This window comes from Chiroxiphia lanceolata, chromosome 6, assembly GCF_009829145.1.
Source record: "Chiroxiphia lanceolata isolate bChiLan1 chromosome 6, bChiLan1.pri, whole genome shotgun sequence".
Lineage (NCBI taxonomy): Eukaryota > Metazoa > Chordata > Aves > Passeriformes > Pipridae > Chiroxiphia > Chiroxiphia lanceolata.
This window is the reverse complement of record NC_045642.1, coordinates 59,121,650-59,138,789: the sequence shown is the minus strand read 5'-3', so window position 1 is coordinate 59,138,789 and position 17,140 is coordinate 59,121,650. Positions and strand designations below refer to the sequence as shown.

The 17,140-nt window shown below is 45.4% G+C and overlaps 1 protein-coding gene across 1 annotated transcript in view; it reads left to right on the top strand.

The window, feature by feature from the left end:
- Nucleotides 1-1,730: 1,730 nt before the first annotated feature.
- Nucleotides 1,731-17,140, top strand: part of SYT16 (synaptotagmin 16) — a 109,777-nt gene continuing 94,367 nt past the window's right edge. The window contains exon 1 of the mRNA XM_032691445.1: nt 1,731-1,792. Coding sequence (XP_032547336.1) covers nt 1,780-1,792 — 13 coding nt within the window. The 5' untranslated portion in view covers nt 1,731-1,779. The remainder of the gene's footprint in view (nt 1,793-17,140) is intronic.

Below are 17,140 nucleotides of genomic sequence, written 5' to 3'. Positions count from 1 at the left end.
TACCAGTCTTCCTGGTAACAGTCCTTAGAGCTTTGTAATATGCATTTATGCAAATGGTGATTAATTAATTGTTCTCCGTGTTCACTGAGGTAGAGATGTACAATTTGCACCACTATGAATTTGCTTATTAAGAGAATTTCATGGTTAAGTAAACAATTTGGCCTTATAACAAACAGCAAAATCAGTTTAGGAGTTCCAAACAATGTGGGATAAACACTGGTCATGGTTGTCTGAGGCAGACCTGATCCTAAAGGACTAAAGGAAACCTTGAGGTTTATTTCAGTATTATATTGCATGTCTTACATAACAGGTCCCTATGCTGAGTGTTTGTATTCTCAACACACATGTGTAGCAAATTCTTCAAATGACACTGATATTTTATCCCTCCTTTTCTGGAATGTTTCATTTTGAAATTCATTCTACTTCTGGAGTGGCCCACTCACATTTTACGAAGCTTGCTACACGGGCGTGGCTTCCTCACCCCCTTTTCATCTTTATTCTCAAATCTGGGCACCTGATTAAGCCAGGTAATGGAATACTTCCCTTCTCCATCTGTATGCAGCCCAACACTTGGAAATGGGAACGCAGGAACTTCAGGAGCTACAAGAAGCTGACAAATGTGTTAAGCTCTGTCTTGCTCCTAGCACTTAGGACTTAGAATCATAGAATGTCCTGAGTTGGAAGGGACCCACAAGGATCATTGAAGTCCAGCTCCTGGCACAGGACAACCTCAAGAATCCCACCATGTGCCTGAGAGCATTGCCCAAATGCTCCTGCAACTCTGTAAGCCTTGGTGCTGTGACCACTTCCCTGGGAAGCCTGTTCCAATACCCAAACACCCTCTGGGTGCAGAACTTTTTCTAATATCCAACCTAAACCTCCCCTGACAACTTGAGGCCATTCCCTTGGGTCCTGTCACTGGTCACCACAGAGAAGTGATCAGTGCCTGCCGCTCCTCTTCCCCCCACGAGGAAATTGTGACTGCAATGAGGTCTTCCCTCAGTCTCCTCCAGGCTGAACAGACCAAGTGACCTCAGCTGCTCCTCATATGGCCTCCCCTCAAGGTCCTTCACCACCTTCATAGCCCTTGGGTCAGTCTTTATGCTGCACCACAGTTTGACTGCAGTAGAAACATGCAAAGAAATGTTATCCTGCAACATCTTGAGCTTTCTGTAACAGAGACCAAACTGCTGCTTCTTTAGCCATAGAAATGTAAACCTGGATATGGACAATAGTGGAGGATGTAAGGGCTGGCCATAACCCAACTAAGGGTTACCGGGAACGGGGACAAACTTACTTCTTTAGAAATGAGTTTTGTATGGTTGTTGAAAAGTGAGGTGGCAATTAAATCTGAGAGACGGGCTCCATGCAGCCCGCCGAGCAGGTGAGTTCCTGACAGAGGGCTGAGAGTTGTCAGTGTCCATCCCAGCGAGGGTGCGGTTGCTGCCTGCAGGGCGGTAAGGTCCCGGCGCCTCGTGAAAGGAGACGGCGCAAGATTTTGTAAGAACGTGGCGAAACTCTTACCCCTCCCAAGTCGGATTTTGGGCGGGGGGTTGGGTGAAATGTCGCAGAAATGCCCCGGGGGGAGGCAGCGCCGCTCCCTCCCGCAGCCCCGCGGGACCTCCGCGGCCGCGCCCGCTCCCCCCGCTGCCCGCGCCGGGCGGGGATGCGCCGTGCGGGGCCGGCGCGCACCCTCCGCGCTGCCGGCGGGGCCCGGGCCGCCCCCCGCCCGCTCCGCCGCCGCCCCGGGCAGCGAGTGAGGGAGGCCGGGCCGCGGCCATGGCCACGGACGGTGAGTGCGGGGCGGGGGCGGCATCCCCGGGGAACGGAGGCTCGGACACCTGCCACCGGCCGCGCCCCGCGCTGGACCGGGATGCTGAGGGGAGAGGGATGCTGAGGGGAGAGGGATGCTGAGGGGAGAGGGATGCTGAGGGGAGAGGGATGCTAAGGGAAGCGGGATGCTGAAGGAAGCGGGATGCTGAAGGAAGCGGGATGCTGAAGGAAGCGGGATGCTGAGGGGAGAAGGATGCTGAGGGCAGAGGGATGTTGAGGGGAGCGGGATGCTGAGGGGAGAAGGATGCTGAGGGCAGAGGGATGTTGAGGGGAGCGGGATGCTGAAGGGAGCGGGATGCTGAGGGGAGAGGGATGCTGTGGGAAGAGAGGTGCTGAGGGGAGAGGGGTGCTGAGGGGTGCTGAGCGCCTCGGGGGACGGCGGGGAAAATCGGGCCCCGCTCTAGTGGCCTGGCCCCTGGGACCGGCGGGGACTCTCCGGCGGCAAAAGGAGGTTCGAGGGTCCCTGTCCTCCCCCGGGCCGGCGGCGGGCGGTGCCCCCTCGGCCCCGCCGCCGGCGGGTCTCCCAGGGGATGGCGGCGCGATGTGTTGCTCGTATGCTCCACGCGGAAAGAATGGGTGCACACGGACACGGATTTCAGGGAGAATAAAGGAATAGGAAAGCCTGCTCCTGAGATATTAATGGAGAATAGGTGTTCCTGTAACCATGGGAGACTTGTCTGGGTCTAGGAGCCTCGGAGTTGTTGTGGTTTCTGACCATGCTATAATACAAATGACTTTAGGGATGATTGCATCCCGATTTTTGATTGATTGACTGTTGTTTTGACTGATGGTGTTGTTGACCCACCCTGGCTGAGCTCTTGGATGTGGCAGTGGTGCTGCTGCACGGAGGCCAGGTATTTCCCTTATTATTTCAGATCACAGCACCAGCGAGTTAAAACCTGAATTGCTGCTGTCAGCCAAGGTCCTGAGAGTCTCCTCCTGATTTACTATAAAAATGACAACTTTGATACTTCTTGGAGATTGCCAGGTTGATTTTGCTGTATCTTTTGCCAGGTTTAGGGAAAATAATCATATGAGTCTTTAAGAGATTCCTATAGCATCTCACAAGCTCTCAGGAACAAAATTCTAGGCTTGAGCTTTTTATTAAAATGATTGGGCTTAATGGGGATTCCAGTTTCTCTTTTCCTTTTGTCACTTAGTGATGTTCGTTTGTGTTTACTGTTCATCATTTTCTTTCAAGACTGTGTCCCCAAGGAAGAGTCATCTCAGGCTGATGGGTGGATTTATGGATTTTCCACAATGTGGAATTGTTTGGTGCTTCCATGTGGCCTTAGGAGAATTAGGAACTAACCTGATTTGTTCAGAGTAATAGTACACAGTTAACTAGCAGAACCTGTTCTTTCATTAATTACATCCTCAAGTCAGGAATCCACATCTATCAGTTGATTCCTCATCTGTTTGAAAATTACTGAATGTTTTGATTGATAAACAATAACCTGAAATAAAGAAGACTGGAGGGAAGCCTAATATTAAAACGAGTAAGGTGGCATTCCTTGGACTTGGTGTACTTGTATTAAAGTCCAATCAGATATATAAACTATGATTTTTACTGAAGTGGGAAAATCTGCATTGTTCTTTTTAGCATTATATCCAACATAGACCTCAGCAGATCCCAGTCTTTTCTGTACTCGCATGGAGCAGTGCACCATTGGCAGAACTGGGCATTTTTCTTGGCTGGGGAGCTTTGGGAGGAGCAGGGGCATCCTGATAGCTCAAGTAATGTTATCTTCTGTCCTTGTGTCAGAGCTGTTCCTCATAGAAGGGCAAAAAAGCCAGAGGCTCTCTCTTCCTCTGTGATTCTAGGCTGCCAGAAGAGGTGGCAGTGATGACTTAAGGTGATCAGAGATATGTGTTACAGCTGTCTGCTCTGATTTTTATTGCTAAATAATTCATTGCTCCTGCTGGCTTGAGGATAAAGTGAGGGAAGTTTGGTTTCCAGTAACTATGGCTTCAGCTCAATTGGAAATGAGTATAGCTTGGACACAGTTCAGGTCAGTGCTAAAGAGAACTGTGGATGATTTGAATACACTTCTAATAATTTTAATTAAAGGCCCAGGAGCAGGCTGCCCCCATGTGCTGAGAGACGAACCAGAAGGGAAGAAGACTGGCCTGGGTGAACAGAGGGCTTTGGCTGGAACTCTGGGATAAAAAGAGAGATATACCTTTGGAAGAAGGGACAGGCAACTCAAGAGGACTACAAGGATGTTTTGAGGTTATGCAAGGGGAAAATTAGAGGGGCCAAAACCCAATTAGAACTTAATCTGCCTACTGCTGTAAAAGACAGTAAATAACATTCCTATAAATACACCAGCAAAAAAAAGGAGAGCTAAGGTGAATCTCCATCCTTTGGGTGTGGGGGAAAAGAGTAAAAAATGTTGAAGAAAAGGCTGAAGTACTTAATGCCTCCTTTATTTCAGTCTTTAATAGTAAGATCAGTTGTTCTCGGGGTGCACATCCCCCTGAGCTGGCTGACAGGGATGGGGAGCAGAATGAAGACCCCTTAATCCAAGGGGAAATAGTCAGCAACCTGCTACACCACTTAGACACACACAAGTCTATGGGGCCAGATGAGATACATCAAGGGTGATGGGGGAGCTGGTGGAAATGCTCACTGAGCCACTTTCCATCATTCACCTGCAGTTGTGGCTAACCCAGGAGGTCCCAGGTGACTGGAAGTCAGTAAATGTGATGCCCACCTACAAGAAGGGCTGGAAGGATTATCTGGGAAACTACAGGCCTGTCAGTCTGACCTTGGTGTCAGGGAAAGTCATGGAGCAAATCACCTTGAGTGCCATCACATGGCACGTACAGGACAGCCAGTGTGGGTTTGACAGGCAGGCTGTGCTTAACTAACCTGATCTCCTTCTATGGCAAGGTGACCTACCTAGTGGATAAGGAAAAGGCTGTGGTGTTGTCTACCTGGACTTCTGTGAAGCCTTTGACACCATTTCTCACAGCTTTCTCCTGGAGAAACTGTCAGCTCATGGCTTGGACAGGTGCACTCTTTGGTGGCTAAAAAACTCACTGGTTGGCTGGGCCCAGGGAGTGGTGGTGAATGGTACTGTGAACAGATGGCAGCTGGTCACAAGTGGTGTCCCACAGTGCTCAGGACTGGGCCCAGTCCTGTTTAGTGTCTTTATTGATGATCTGGATGAGGGGATCAAGTGCACCCTCAGAAAGCTGGAGACAACATGAAGTTGGATGGGTGTGTTGATCTACTGGAGGGCAGGAAGGCTCTGCAGAGGGATCTGGACAGGCTGGATCAATGAGTCGAGGCCAATTGTATGGGATTCAACAAGGCCATGTGCCAGATCCTGCACCTGAGTCACAACAACCCCACATGGTGCTAGAGGCTGGGGGCAGAGTGGCTGAAAAGTGCCTGGCAGAAAAGGACGTGGGGGTGTTGGTCGACAGCAGCTGAACCTGAGCCAGAGTGTGCCCAGGTAGCCAAGAGGGCCAAGGGCATCCTGGCCTGTATCAAAAATAGTGTGGCCATAAGGACCAGGGCAGTGACCATCCCTCTGTACTTGGCACTGGTGAGGTATAACCTTGAATTCTGGGTCCCTCATGACAAGAAAGACATTGAGGTGCTGAAGCATGTGCAGAGAAGGGAATGGAGCTGGGGAAGGGTCTGGTGCACAAGTCTGATGAGGAGCAGCTGAGGGACCTGAAAGGGGCTCATCCTGTAGAAAAGACGGCTCAGGGGTGACCTTCTCACTCTCCACAACTCCCTGACAGGAGGTTGTAGCCAGGTGGGGGGTAGTTTCTTCTCCTGGGTAACAAGTGAGAAGAAGAGAAGTAGAAAAGGAAACAAGAGGAAATGTCAAGTTGTGTCACGAGAGGTTTAGATTGGATATTAGGAAAAATTTCATCACAGAAAGGGTTGTCAAGCCCTGGAACAGGCTGCCCAGGGCAGTAGTAGAGTCACCATCCCTGAAGGGATTTAAAAGATGTGGCACTTGGGGACGTGGTTTAATGGTCGGCTTGGCAGTGCTGGTTGGGCTTGATGATCTCAGAGGTCTTTTCCAATCTAAATGATTTTGATTCTATGGTATCTGCATAATATTAAGACCACTCCATACATTTTAAAATCAAAAACCTTCCAAGAGAATATATTTAAAAGAGGAGACATACATGTGACTGTTTAAAGCAGTTTTTAAATACTGGAAATATATTGGCTTTCATTTGAAAGTTCATATCATTGTATCTTGGTTTTAGTTTTCCTCTCTTGTTTCATTTTGCTGTAACATTGCTCAAATTCTTGCTAATAATAGACCTGCATCACATCTGGCTGTGTTAAAAGCAAATCTTTCAAAAAAAAAAAAAGCCTGTTTTGTGGAAAATATTGATTGCAATTGTATGTTCTTTTCCAAATATGTGAAACGCTGCTACTTCTGTAAAGAGCTTGTGCTTGTGCTTATGCACCTGCCCCCATGAGAAAACATTCAGATACACAGTCAGACTTCAAAGTAAATTGGAGAACATTTTAAATCTGTTTCCTTCCTGTTTTGATTCAAGTGCAGGGTATTCTCCTGGGACGCTGCCTCTGAGGAGACTTTGTTTTTCACAAAGATAGGCAACTACATATGTCTTGGAGGAGAGGATGGGGAGTGCTTCACTGAAGAACTGGGATGCAGTTGCAGAGGTGCAGGCAGCATTCCTTCTTTGACAAAAAAAAAAGAGCTAAGGGGCCACTGGGCTTTTAAAAATAGAGGTTTGAAGACAAAAGTGAATTGCCAAACCAAATATTTTTGGGCTTGCAGGACACCTTAAGTCAAATCTGCCCCTGGAGCCTTGCTGATGATGGCTGTAGCACTGATTTAATATGCTTAGGTCACCATGAGGTGGGTCCCATTCAGTGCAGACAGGCAATTATGGAGGAAGTCTTGTGAGTGTGGTGGTGTGGCTGTGGGTGTGCTGGCCCCGTGCTGGAAGCGCTGCGGCAGCAATAGTGCTGTGAGCTGTGTCAGGGTTTGTGAAATGCAGCTCTGTGGTTTGCCTCTGCTCTAAGTAATGATGCCAGCACTTCCTGAGGGACCCATCTGCAGGAGTCTGTAATGTTTATTGCCTTCTTGGAGTGTTCTTTTAGTTCCTGCACACGTGGGAAACAAGTGTGTTCCATCTGGCCTGGTTAAGTCCTTCCACGGTGCTGTTCAGCTGTAGAGACGACTCTTATGTAAATAGGAGTAGTCATAATTATCAGGGGAGAATATCTAAAACATCAGGAGGCTTTATTTTGAAAAGCAGCCTCTTATGTGCCTTAGGTATGTTGAAGTCATGACTGGAGGGTTTGAGTAGTCATTAAGGAGAGCTTTTTTCACGTCCCATTTGTATGATCTATTGTTGATGGCTCTGGTTGTGCACTGAGAGAGTTTGATCCATTATTCAGCAAGGGCTTGAGTCTAATCTGTCTCGAAGCTGGGAAGCCACTAACTCTACAAACTGGTGCAGCTGGTTGCTATTTAGGCACTCAGACTTTGCACAGACTGTTCTTCATGTAGTTTTGGGAGGTGAATTCCAAACCAGAGGAGAATGCAGTTATCAACCATATATCTGATGTGTGTATACCTGGCCTATGATGGTGGCTGTAAACAAATCCAACTAGACATGTTTTAATTAGACGTGGATATACTGTGTTATCTGTGTTGTCTGGAGTGGAATTCTTGGATATCTTCCTTTTTATGTGTAAGACAGATTGGTTTTGTGTTGGAGGGTTAAATGAGTGGGTAAACAGCTGGTTAAAATTGCCAATGGCAATGTTGTCTGTCAGCGGCTGCAGAACTTGGTTAAACCTATGAAAAGTGACCTTCGTGGCAGCCTTCTCAGTGGGTATGAGAAAGACAAAATGCCATTTGTGAAGTCCCAAGAAGAGCAGCTCACAGGAATCAAGACGGAAAGGACTAGGAGGGGAGTTGAAAGAGTAATGGCAAATTGCAAACTGCATAACCATGCAGATATTGTACAAAAACTAGGATGATTCCTCTCCATGAAATCTCAGAGCAAGTTCTGAGATGAGTTATGTCCTCGTTTTGGGCCAAACAAAATTAGGAGCTGTGCTTTTAACCATGCTGAAGTTTCAGCTGATTCACAAGATGTACAACAAGAAAGGGGCACCAAGATGTGGTGTGAACAGAAAGATAAGCCTGGAGATCCACGCAAAACTGTGGATCATGAACAAAAAATTGAGACTGAGACAGGAAAGAAGAGAGAAAAGAAAGAACAGGTCTCCAGGGAAGCTCAGGGAAATGGGGAAGACATAGAGGAGGATGGGAAGCCAAGAAGAGATATAATTTCAAGAACAAAGTGTGTGATTGTACCAGAACCAACTGACAGGTGGAGGAGGACATAGACAGTGCTGGACAAAGAAGGAGTATTGGAAGGCTATCACAGAGCCCTCTTTCCATATAAACCCACAAAATTACCCTTGTTCCTTCTTCTTGTGAGATCACAGCTGCCTTGAATGCCTGTGTGGAGCAGTTGGGTGGCATTTCTTCATTAACACAGTCCTGATTTCTGGCTTGGAATAACTTGTATGATGTTCCCTGGTGAAAGCTCCTCATGAGAGGAGTGCAGGGTCTCCAAGCAGCACTGGGGAAGAGCAAAGATGGAACGGGGCTGGTTTACTTTCTTCCTTAGGGTACCTTACACCTTTCTGACCCCTCTGTTTCACAAGTACCTTTCATGTTTCTCTTGGCCCCCTCTCTTAGGAGGCCTTTAGGGCTGGGACTTTGTTGGATACCTACCAGTTATAGAATGACAGAATGGTTTGGATTAGAGGGGGGCTTAAGGATCATCTAATTCCAACTCTCCTGCCATGGGCAGGGACATTTTCCAGTAGACCAGTCCTTGCCCTGGTGCTGACTTTGAGACTGGTATTTTGCTTCCCCTCCCTGTTTGCCCATGCTGTTTCTGTCATGAAATGTTATATATAAGCTAGATATTATTATTAGCCTTATTATTTTTATTGAACTTTTATGTACAAATGTACAAAGATACCAGGTGCCTTCAAGGAGTGGGGGGCCAGTCTTAATTAGCCTTCATTGACTTTGATAAGGTTTGAAATTATCTGGAAACTTGCAGATGGTGCTTATTCCTAGAGCTGGCAGACAGGTTTTAAGATCACTGTCATTCTTTAAAAATACAGGTTTGCAGATGCCAAAACTAGTTATTTTGGTCAAAACTGGAGTTTAGAAACACTTAAGCACTTCTTACAAAAATGTGGAAAATCAGAATGTGGTTTACATCTCAGAAGTGTTTAGAGAGCATGTTCAGATAATGCATATAAATTTTAAGAAAATTGTCCTGAACATTTCCCATTGCATCATCCTGAGAACCAAGTGCTTGCACAGTTGAAACAAAAATGTTCAGTGATTGAACCAAAACCCAGTAATTTTAACACAGATGTACCTTGCTGCAATTGAAAGAAGAGAGCTTTCTAAAAGAATTTATTGTTCTTCAGTGTGGTAATTTCTCTTTTCCTAAGCATTAATTCTTCAAGTGTGGGGAGAGGGTTTCTGCAGATAGAAGGCATCTGCACAGTGCTGATTCCTGCTGGTAATGTGGATTTTATCAGAAGATAAGCATTTGGGCCACTGTTTAAAGGTAATTGTTGGGATCTTCAGATCGTGGTCTGCAGCAAAGGATTTATAATGTATTTATCAGACAATGGCAGGGGGTCATAAAGCATTGTCTGGTTTAGAGTGGGTATTTCTTCTCATTTCCTAGTGGCTCTTTGGAACCAATATTTTCCATCAACAACTTTTGTTGAAAACACTTAAGAAGTTTTGTTGTCTGAAATCTGTTTTGCATAACATGCCATGGTTATGCTTTGTGCTTAAAAACTTTGAGTCAACCCTGAAGAACAACACAATCACCATAAAAATCACACACAAAATGTTTCATGTGTGGGAGGGTTTTATCCTCTTTCTTGTTTTGCAGCACTTGAAATCTTCTGAACTTCTCTTCAGAGGAGCAGATGAAAGGAAACAAAGCATTTTTTTTCATTGCCACAAGGACTAGAAGGTTATTTGATATAGCAGCTGAGATTCTCACCTCGTAATTTACTTCAGATCTATGCATTTAAGTAAAATACCTACTGCTGTTTGATGAAGGTGTAGATTTTATTTGGTGCAGTTGTGGTAGTTGTGTTTAAATTAGTCTTAAAAAACCATGCATGCTCCATGTATAGTTACAAGTTATTTTATTTTCCATTTGCAAAAATTACTTTAGAATTTTGGTACCACTGGCACTCAACTCTATCCATCAGTCCTCATGGGGATGATACAGCTGTGTGGGGAGCCCTGCTGAGAAATTGGTACAGGAGGTTCTGGTGCTGTACTTCAAAGTAAATGCTTGCTAAGGTTTCGCTGGAGCTGCAATAGATGAGATGTACAAATGCTCACAGCATTTTGCAGCAGTGCTTTGGGGTTTGTTCTGCAGTTTCAATCACTTGATTTGCTACCTGCATATAACATTAGCAACTGTTCCCCCCCTTAGCTTGGATTTGATATGGTTACATAGGGTGTATCACAGGCTTTTCAATGGAAGCAGAGGGCATTTCATGCTGAAGTCAAAAAACATCCTGTAAACAACTTAAGGTGTATTTCTATCACCATAATTTATGTTGGGAAGTTCTGCCATGTTTTTTAAGGCAGTCCACACTGAGGGGTCTGACAGCCTGCACTCTATGCTATTCGTGATGCTGTGCATCAAGGTGGTCAACCTGCTTGGTTCCAAGAGCCATGTGCCAGTGTTGTCATGCAACTGAACCATATGATGTGCACCTAATGTCATGGAGAGCCTTAGTAAGGGACATTTCATGGGTGGCAAGATAGTAATCCCACCTTTCAGTTACAGTCTTGACTGTACCTGATGATCTCCTCATTTTAGCCCAAATACTGGCAACCTCCCACCTTTTTCATTACCCAGGAACCCTGTAGCTGGCCACATCATCTGGTCTGTCCAAAATGGCAAAATGACCAAAGAGTTGCAATTCAATAATGACAAACAGAAAGTGCTACCCTGAAGGAGGAGTCCTCAAACTGATGGTTGTACTGGCCATGCTGGTACAACTCAATGTGTCCTGTTTTTGTGCTGCTCATGGATTTCCTCTTTGTCACTGGGGCATGCTGTTATGTATTCTGTGCTGTGGAAGTCAGAAGGGGCAAAGAAGGCAGGAGATGTGCTGTTCCCTGCCACTCTGAAAGTTGGTTTAGATGTGTCTGAATCACAGAATGGTTTGGGTTGGAAGAGACTTTGAAGATGGTCTTGTTCCAACTCTCTTGCCATGGGTAGAGACACCTTCACTAGACCAGGTTGCTCAAAGCCCATCCAACACTTCCAGGGATGGGGCATCCACAGCTTCTCTGGGTAACTTATTCCAGTGCCTCACCACCCTCACAGTAAATAATTTCTTCTTAATATCTCATCTAAACCTACTCTCTTTCAATTTAAAGCCATCACCTCTTGTCCTGTCAAGAATTACATCCTTCAGGAGCACTTTCTCATGTGGTGTTGCTCAGCAGCCCTTGCCTGCTGGGAGTCACTGAACACCATTTATGAGTGTTCCTTGCCAAAACCAGTAGATTAATCATAGGCAGTCTGGGAGTTTTTGAGTTCTTTTGGAGCATTAAATCCATGACTGGATAGTTCCAGAGCTGAGGTAATGGAAAACTGGGAGTAGGGCTTGGCGTACTCACTTAAGAGTTGGAGACACTGAAGGAATGTTTCCTTCCCAGGCACTGCAGCAAGATCCATAATGAGCTCTTGTCCTGGCAATAAACAGAAGAGTCACACAGATCAGCCAGGTGTCTCCATGGGAAGCCCTTCAGTCAGCAGCCTGTGGGAATTGCTCTAAGTCAGTCAATCTAAAACGTGGAGTAGCATAGAGTGGAGAGGTGCCCCTTTCTGACACTGGAAAGAGGAGCCTTCAGGTTCCTGAACTGCTGCCCATGTTCTCAATGTTTAGCATCAGGAACCACTGGAGCATGAGCAAGAAGTCAAGACTGCCTCGTGTTAGGAAACTCTCTGATTAGTGCACCGTGGAGTTCACAATGGACTTGTGCTCCTTTGGTGTTTCTCTTTGGTCCATTGATTATTTAACTGGAGCAGCTTCAGCACAGTGTACTGAGAGTTAATTCCTCAGGATGACTCCACAGACCAGGGCAGTGTGGATGCTGAGGTTCAGATCCTTCTAGACAAAGCCAGGACTTCCGCTAGGGCTGTCCTGCCTTGTAGCCACGCAACTGTTGGAGGAAAGGTGTTGCCCACTTGATCTTACGTGGTGCTTCACCTCTTTGGTAATAGATGAGCTCATCAGGAAATGTAGGCAGAAGTTCCTGTGCTGTGGGTTATGGGAAGGACTAGGTACAAAAGAGTTCTGCTGTTTTGGTTAATGCTGTCATGGTTTCTGTGAGCAGGTGGGTGCCCGGGGAATTTCATTGCAAAAAATGTCAGATCCCCTAGGATTAGGTGCCAAACGACTGATGATTTTGAGGAATGCAGTCTTGAATTTGACACCTAAAAATAGCAGGTGCGTGGGACTTTGACACTGATTTTCTTTGAGAATCAACCATTTTCTGAGAAATTTAACTTTGGGATTCTGTCAGTGTTCAATTCTAACATGTAAATATTCATTTACCAAACGTCACCCCAGAGCCTCCCTGTAGCATTTACTGTGTAACTTCAGCTAATCAGGTGACAATTGGTTACATGATGCATAACAGGGTGAGGAGCATAAGGCCTGAACTTTACATGGCTTGCATGTAAAGTGTTTGTACCATGATAATCACAAGGTAGCAGTTGTCTTACCCTCTCTCTTTATTTTTCTTTTGAAACCCACTCCACTTGTTTTATAATTACTTGAGCTCATCGTGAACATAAAAATAGCTTGTCTATTTAAAGAGAACAGATGGTTTTTCTAATGATTTTTTCCTGAAGATTGAATGAATTGTGGTTGAGTCAGAAACTGCCAGCTCATAAATGTGTGTTTTGATTAGAGGAATACTTGATTAGGTTAATTGAGTGTGATTCAACATGATGTACATTTGGCCAACTTAAAGCTTTCCAGTTTCATCTTGGGTAGAGGTAACAGTATCTCAGTGTTTGCAATTTGCTCGGTAGTTCCCAAAAACATTGTCTAAGGAGTAATGAAACACTGAGGGGAGGCTACTGAATTAGTGTAGGAAACACAAGCCTTTGTAAAAAAAAAAAACAAACCAAAAACCCAACAAACCAAAAGTAGAAAACAAAAATCCCCCTTGTTTTTAGAACAACATAAACAGGGAATCTATACCCAAACATATGCAGGTATAAAACTTGCACTTTATTATGCTATAAATAATTATGCTATTCATTGAATAAATTAGGTCGGAATAGAAACATTTAGGTTGGAAAAAAGCTTTAAGGTCGTCAAGTCCAACTTTAAACCTAATACTGCCCAGTCCATCACTGAGCTGTGTCCATCCAGGTGCCATGTTGTGCAAGGTGTGGGGGGTTTCCCAAGGAGCACACACCTGTTTGTCATTGTGTGGGTCTGAGAACAGAGGTGAGATTCAGTGTGAGATTAAAGAAACATAAAGGTGTGTGAAAGGCATCTGAGCCCTCATTGCAGTTAATGGACATCTAGGTAAGACAGTCCATGAAGCCTGGGGAGTGACCCAGCTCTGAAGCAGACTGACAGCGAGTGTTCAGGTGAGTGGCTCTCTGAGCTCCCTGGCTGTACTGAGTGCTGATCCACTCACTGGCTGTGATGGGAGCTGGGATGCCCAGTGCCCACCTACCTGCAGGAGACTGGGTTTTAGTGTCTCCACCTTGAACTGAGGTTCACCCTTGCTGTGACATCCATGTGCCAGCTGAGTGCCTGTAGCTCCAAGGAGATACAAAATTCAGCGCATCCAGATACGTCTGGGGACATAGTTGCAGCAAAGAGAGTGTGGGTGAAGACAGACAAGCCAAAGGAACATAACACTTGTAGAAGGACTGGGAAGCATTTAGAACACCAGGACATGTTTGTCCATTCACGTCTTGTTACTGACAGTGACGTCTGTGTCATCACTACTAAACTGTAAGCTCCTTCCTGTTTCCACCCACGAGGCTTCAGATGAAATACCACGTTCAAATCCAAACCAAGAGGCAGCTAAAGGCAGTCATGGGGACCCAGTCTGAAGGAGAGAGGCAGAGAGAAAATTGTAGAGTAAGTCTGCCTTTGGGAAGTCCCTATCTCACGTCATGAGTCAGAGCAGAGACTTGGTTACACTGAGCCTTGCTAAACTAAAGACTTCAGGGTTGTGTTTGTGACATCCAGGATAATGTGCCTTTTGGCAGATAAGTCAGATTTTCTGACTTCAATAGAAAAGGTGATATAAGATTCTCTGAGCAGGCTCAGTTGTCACACAAGGTGTTTTAGTTAGGCCATGGAGTGAGTTTAATGTGCTGTAATCTCTGTGCAAACTCAAACCTTGCGGGATAGAGTACAGCAGAGACGATGTGGAGCTTGGGAAAACAGACAAACTTCAGAGAATAACCCTAAACCCCCAACTTCTTGACTCTCTCATGATATTTGCTGGAGTCTAAGGGATCATGATGTCTCCTTGAGACCTCAGTCCTCTTCCAGACACTGGCACATAGCCAGAAAAACTCTTAAGAGCCATGTTCTGTTCCCTTATCTTCTGTGACTAGAAATGGGATGCACAAAGTGCAGTTCTTGATGTTCCCACTGTCATCCAGCAGTTGGTCTGGGCAGTGTCCAGAGATGCTTCATTTCCCATGACTGTATAAGACTGAATAATAAATTCAAAGCTCTTTGAGAGGGTCCTGACAGCTCTGGTTTTGTAATTCTCAGCATGTCTTTTAGCAACCAGGCAGTCATTCTTTTCTTTTATTTCTTTTTCCTCAGAGCTCCTTATTCCTGCTCTGCTTTCCCCATATGGATCACGAAGCTGAGACCTTCTTCTCCAGACCTGATCTCACTATTGCTTCTGTGATGCTGAGTGGGTCAGCAGGCCAGCTGCTAATGGACAGCAGGAGGCTGGCTCAGCCACGTCTCTGTGTTCTTCCAAGGGTACTTTGTGTGTGTGCACCTTCAGGCACGGATCTGTTACGTATTTGAAATGAATCATCTCCCACAGCAGTTTGATGTGGGCAGCGACAAATCAAACAAAACAGGTTCTATCCTTATTTCATCCCCTTTTTGTGAGCAAAATTGTGTATTTCAAAACAGCGAGGTAGATATCACTTGTTGGCACAGTACATGGGCTGCTCGGGTGCATAACTAATAGGGGTGAAGCAAGAGGTCTGGGATGATGTGTAGAAGATTTTCCACCAATCCCAGTGCACAGGGATGAAATGTATCAGCCCACCTCCTGCTACAAGGGCGTCCATATGGTTGTTGGAATGTTACACTGGTGGAAGACACTTGCTGTAGGTTTAGTATTTTAGGGCTAAGGTGTGTTCTGTCCTCTTCTTGTGGAAGAGTGATACTGGTTAGCCCTCATGAAGGTGGATATGTATGTATGGTAGTGAGCTGTGTTGAAGGATCTTTCATTATGAATTTGACAGAAAGGAACTAAAACCAGCTTAAAATCAAATCAAAGCACTCATAGGAGCAATATCCATCTTTCTCTAGCACTACATGAAGTTTCAATGCAGCAGGTCTGAGTGCAGCAATTTTCCATCTTGAAAGGAGCCAGGTAGATTCTTCATCCTGTGATCTAAGTTACAGGAATAGTGGCTCTTGGGAAAGAAGCAAGCAAGAGAAAAATACAATATTTATTTTTCTCTTTGCTAGCATCTTTATTTCTGTAGAAGACAGAGATACTGATGTTGAAAGTCCTTCCTAAAATGCAATACCTTGTTCATAGATGCACCTTTATAAATAGTGCTGTGGTCAGGTGAGATACTGTCAAAGTAACACAACAACCACTTGAAGAGTCTGAATTTGAATTCTTGTCTTAATTATTGGCCATGCATCATATCTGGTAGATAGCACTCCCCTCCGTGGTGTCTTTATAGCCAATTTTGTAAGAATTTGTGTCTAAATGCTGGAATGAGAAAGTGAGAGAGGCTCTAGAGGGCAGTGCAGCATCCCTGTGATGGGAGTGCCTACAGGGTTCTTTCACAGGAATCTTACTCTGCAGGATGATTGCTTAAAATAGTTAAAAATAATAAAGAATTAAGTAGAAGTTTTCTGTTATAACAAGTTTTGACTGGTGAAAATCTTTTGTACTAAGAAAACTTGGCCTTCTTTTTGGAGGAGCTTTGGGCATTAGACAGGTGTACTCGTGTTGAAAAGGTTTTAATATCTTGAAAAAACTTTTACGATATTTGTGTGTGATTTAAGGAAACAAACAAACCAAAACTCACCCTTCCTGTTCATCTAGCAGAGTCCACAAAAGAACTATTTGTTTGCACATTGTTTTCCCCCTCCTCCAGGACACTCTTATAATGTAACATATCCTCTGACTGGAGGTGCTCCTGTTTCCCTTGTAGAGAGATAAATCAATAAATCATTGTGTCAGCAGAGCACAGCTTGAAGCAAAATTTCCCCGTGCTGGAAGGTTTTGAATTAATTTTAGGTGTGAGCTCAGCTGTGCCATACACACACGTCTACCGATAACGTTGCAGGGCTGCATTCAGACTGACAGGGTGGTGATTCAGTGTGTCAACCTGCTCTTCAGGATGTCGAGCCACAACCTGGAGGCTGCCTGCGCTGTCAGAAGGGGTCGGTAGCTCCTTGCTACCCAACAAACAGCTTGTGTGCAGCTGGCTGATTATCTAATGAGCATTTGGCATGGGTTTTTGCTTTATGAGAGAGTTCAAGTCTCCCACCTGTGACCTTACACATCCCCATAAAGTGAACCAAACCCCAGATCTGCAGAGCCTGTTGTCCTCTGAGCAGTTGCTTGCTGTGAGTAAAGTTGAGGAATTGCACTCAGATGCCTCCACTTCTCTTTGGAAAGGTGCATGTGCCTGTGCATATGTGCACACATGCACTCACTTATCTCCAAGGGTGTTCTGAAGGGGGTGTTTGGCTTGCAGGACCCTCTTCCCCTGACAGCTCTGAAGCAATTAACAGGCACATAAAAGCAACATCTGCTGTTTACAGCCATCAGTCGTGGCTTTGTCTTTGCTGTCCTTCCAGAGGAAGGTGCACACAGTGGGGGGGTGCACAGTCAGGAGGTCGTTCACATTGCCTCCATTCACATCACCTTCAGTGACGGGCATTGAGGAATCAGTGCTGAAATCCAACAGAGAGATGCTTGAGCAAGGATTGTGCTACCAACATCCC